Source organism: Microtus oregoni, unplaced genomic scaffold, assembly GCF_018167655.1.
Source record: "Microtus oregoni isolate MIOR12 unplaced genomic scaffold, Mior012 000060F_004, whole genome shotgun sequence".
In the NCBI taxonomy this organism is placed as follows: Eukaryota; Metazoa; Chordata; class Mammalia; order Rodentia; family Cricetidae; genus Microtus; species Microtus oregoni.
The window spans coordinates 232,321-236,992 of record NW_024543839.1 but is presented as its reverse complement, the minus strand read 5'-3'; the positions used below and the strand labels follow the sequence as shown (position 1 = coordinate 236,992).

General features: G+C 39.9%; 1 protein-coding gene across 1 annotated transcript; it reads right to left on the bottom strand.

Moving 5' to 3' along the window:
* Positions 1 to 3,742: 3,742 nt before the first annotated feature.
* On the bottom strand, positions 3,743 to 4,672 carry LOC121439137 (putative olfactory receptor 5AK3). Its single transcript, XM_041639642.1, has one exon. It carries the CDS (start codon positions 4,670 to 4,672, stop codon positions 3,743 to 3,745), a length of 930 nt encoding a protein of 309 aa, XP_041495576.1.

Genomic DNA, 4,672 nt, shown 5'->3' with positions numbered 1-4,672 from the left:
AGATTTCTAAGCAGAACAATGAAGGGGCAACTTTATTCTTTCAGGATGGCTTATGACAAAATTCAAGAAGAGAAGTGATTTAAAGATGGAGTTGTTAAACAAATAGAAATCAGAATCAAATGCTCGGGGAAACTGAAATTTCTGATTTTTCAGGAATAGAGATGAGACTGTTCAGCAGAAAGACCAAAGAAGACAGAGAAAATGAGATAAAAAGGTGATGCATCAGATATATTAAACTCTTTAGAGCCACACTATAAAATATTTACATGTATAGATGGGATACATTTCAAGGCAAGGAAAGAAAGACCTCGCAGACGATTCAGAATTCAGCTGGGTTACCTTTTTCACTGCGGGATCAGAATGCTTAGGGTCTTGGGACTGTGCTTGTCAAAGAGCAAGACCAAAACACAGATAAACCATAGGTGGGCCAGGCTTGCAGAACTGGAGCAATGGTGCAATCCTTGGACTAGCAGAACTGTTCATGGGTGATATTCTGGCTAATTCTATACCAATTTGACACACACTGCATCATTTGAAGGAGGGAACCTCAGTTGAGAGTGCTTCCATAAGATCCAGCTGTGGGTACTGCCATCCCGGGGCTGCTGGTCCTGGGTTCTATAAGAAAGCAGTCTGAGAAAACCATGATGAGCAAGTCACTAAGTAGCACTCCTCCATGGCCTCTGCATCAGCTCCTGCCTCTAGGTTCCTGCCCTGTTTGAGTTCCTGTGCTGAGTGTCTTGGATGACTGTGATACGGAGTGAGAGCAAGTTGAACAAACCCTTTCCTTTCCAACTCGCTTTTGGTCCTGAGGATCTCCATAAAGTTCTGTCATACTTTGTGAAAAAACAAGCCTTAGAAAATACTGTTTCCTAATATTAAGAATTTATTTTAATAACATTATAAAACTGAAGGTCCATAAATCAGAGTGGATGGAGTTCTGCTTTCTAACAATTTGTCACAATTGCTCCGTAAATAGTATTTGATGTTAAATATCCATCCAACCCAGGGACTTGAATTACGTACAATGTACTCCCCCTGCCCCATATACCCATTTTAAAAAGATGTTTGTATTTTATCAATAACAATACAATGGACATTGTGGATGGATGTAACAATATTCCATTAGATTTTTTTTTTTTTGATTTGTCGAGACAGGGTTTCTCAGTAGCTTTTGGTTCCTGTCCTGGAACTAGCTCTTGTAGACCAGGCTGGCCTCGAACTCACCGCCTTTAATCCCATTAGATTTTTTAAAGGAAGATTAGTAAAATATTTCTATTGTTTCTAAAGTTACTTAAACTTGTGTACCAATTTTAAAATGATAATTTTTGACAACTACTTAAACATATGCAACATATTTTGATTTGTTACTCCCATATTTGACCTATTACCCCCCCCCCTTTTTCCCTTCTTACTTGGGACTCACTTCTTTCAAGATAGTTCCCCCTCCTTTTCATATCTTGTTTTGTGTATAGGTCTTTGGAACATCTCTCTCTCTCTCTGTCACACACACACACACACACACACACACACACACACACCACTACTGTATAATATCTTACCGTGTGATTAGAATCAAATCAAATGGCTTTACTTATTCCTGTGTGTTGTAGCTTTGTGGCTAAGTTAATAAACTTCTAAGAGTGTAACTGTTTCCTGCCAGTGGTTGTATGGGAAAGGGGTTCTGAGATAATCCCATTCCTCATTCCTGAGAGACGCAGGGCTCCTCTGTTAATCCATTTTGACTCTAGGGTTTGATCAAGTGTTCCTCCTACTTTATGATCAAGTAAAAATGCTTCTACCCAATCTTTCTTCCTCTCCCCCCCTCTCTTTTTGGGGGTGGGTGAGTCAGACTTGTGTCTTTCTTAACCTCCATCATATTTCCTTTCATATAAGAATTTATAATAAAATGCTCTCACATTTGACCCCACGTAGTAACTGCATCAATAAAGACTATTAATGCCCTCTGCCAATGGATGTGTGATGATTTCTACGTTTTTCTAACACATGCATGTAGGCCATAGACTTTATTGCATATGGTACACGATGCAGCTTTTCAAGCTTCTTTAGTCAGTTCCTATTTCTTTGACCACAGAGTACATGCGACTTCCTCTTCTTCAGGTCCACCCACTTCTCTGCACCATAAACCACTGCGCTGGACTAAAGATAATTGTTCCCACTCTTATCAGAAGGCTCATCTAGATTCCTGATCTCTTTTCTGTTTTCATTTGTCCATTTCTCTATTCAACAAGTATTTATTGAGCAATGTTAATGTGCTTAGAATATTGTGGATGTTGTGCAAGATGTTTTCCTTACCTTTGTATGGATGTGTTGGTGGGAACATTTGTGTCTCTTAATGGCACGATGAATCACACCATCATTAAAGAGTCAGCAAAGGAGGAAATTGACCATTAACTAAAGAGGATGTAATAACATTTGCTGTATAATTAGGCATCTCTTCAGTTATGTATCCACCTCGTTAGGCAGGGTGTGCCTCTTACTATGTTTGATGTGGTGAAGTCAGACACACAGACGGAAACAATAATTTTCTAGAGAGCCCTTTTTTATTGCAGAACTTGATCCTCCTATGTTTTCCATATTTTAAGACATCATCAATCACAGCATATAGAAGGGAATCCCACATCATACTCTCTCTTGCCCCGTTTCTTTCAGACAGGCCTGTGCTCCACTCTTTATTAATGAAAACTGTTAAAGTGTGTTTTGTTGTATATCTTGTGGCTCATTCTTGTGTACAGTAATACCAATGGTGCCAGAGAAGCAGCTGAGAATTCACATCTTATCTACAAGTTGGAGGAAGAAAGACACACACACACACACACACACACACACACACACACACACACGAGCCTAGTATAGGATTTGGAAACTTCAAATCCCACCCCCAGTAACACACCTCCTCCCAACAAGGCCACACCTTCTAACCCTTTCCAAATAACTCCATGAACTGCTGACCAAGTGTTTAAATATATGAACCTATGGGCACTTTCTTATTCAAACCATCACAGGGGTAGAGCTGTATATTCAAGTTTACAGTAATAAAACGGGTATGTGGCAGCCACTCTCATCTACACCACAGTAATTTAGTAATTATTATGAAAATAGTCTAGGAAGGAGGCATGTTGGTCCCTAATGTCTCAACATCTATGAGGATTTTCTCTATGTCTTTTCTGGCTCACTCTACTCTACTGCATATATTATCTAGAACAAAGCTATACTGAATTTTTCTGCACAGCAATAATGTAGATAGGTGGGGGAAATAAGAAGAGCTATTATTTTCAGAGAATAACATTAAAGAAGATGAAATATAATTTTCCCACAGAAGACTCTTCCTAGTTTAAGGTACTGACAATGCCTTTCAGTTTTCTTTACTCTATAATTGATTTTTATTACACATATTTTCAAAGAGGCTCAAAGCTGTACAAAAGAAATAAAAGCTATACATATGGATTCTCTTCCAGAAATGCATAAATTAGAATTTTAATTTTTGCAGTTGGTGGACTCCCTGGCTAGAATATAAAAGATCTTGGGTTTAATTCTCAGCATTGAGAAAGCAAGCCTACTTACTTCACAGTTTAATTCTTTTCCTACTCTTTCAGCTGCCATTGATAGATAAGGAATGCCTTTCTGTTACATGAACGTTGGTCATATCTCCCTAAGCTGACCAGGGACAGTGCCCTGATGCCTTGCCTGCTGAGTCACGCTGACATGCAGACCAAGTTTTCCACTAGAAACATTTGTTTCTTGTGTGCCTCAGGGCTTCTATTACATCCTGGTTTCTTAGGCTGTAGATGAGGGGGTTTAACATGGGAATCATAATAGCATAGAACACAGAAGCCACCTTCTCCTGCTCTTGAGATCTTTTGGTCCCATGAAGTACATACATGTAGCAGACTGTTCCGTAGAATATTGTGACTGTGGTCATATGGGAGGCACATGTGGAGAAGGCCTTTTTCCTTCCTGAAGTAGAAGACATCCTTATAATGGCAGCCAAGATATATGTGTAGGAAAAGATGACAGCAGATACAGAGAAGACTAAGTTAAATCCCACAAAGATTGTCAATACCATGATATTAAGATCAATACTGGAGCATGATAGGGCAAGAATTGGTGGTGCATCGCAGAAAAAGTGATTAATGGCATTGGACTTGCAAAAGTTTGATAAGAAAGTAAAAGTTGTATTTACAGAGGCATTTAAGAAGCCCATAGTGTATGAACCAAAAAGCAGTAGAGTGCAGAGTCTCTGGGACATGATGACAGGATAGCGCAGTGGGTAGCAGATGGCCACATAGCGGTCCACAGCCATAGCAGCCAGGATGAAGCAGTCACTAGTTACAAAGGTACCGTAGACCAGTAATTGAACTATGCATCCAGTGAAGGAGATGGATGGCTTTGTGCTCACAAAATTCTGCAGTGTTTTGGGAGTGACAGCAGAGGAATAACAGAGGTCAACAAAAGCCAGGTGCTGCAGGAAAAAGTACATGGGTGTGTGCAGGGAAGAATGGAGTTTGATGAGCAGGATCATGCCAACGTTTCCCACTAAGGTGGCTGCGTAAATCACTAGGAACACCACAAAGAGGATGTGCCAAGACTCGTGCTGTCCAGCAAATCCCAGGAGAATAAATTCAGTCACTTTTGTGTCATTGCTGTGTTCCAT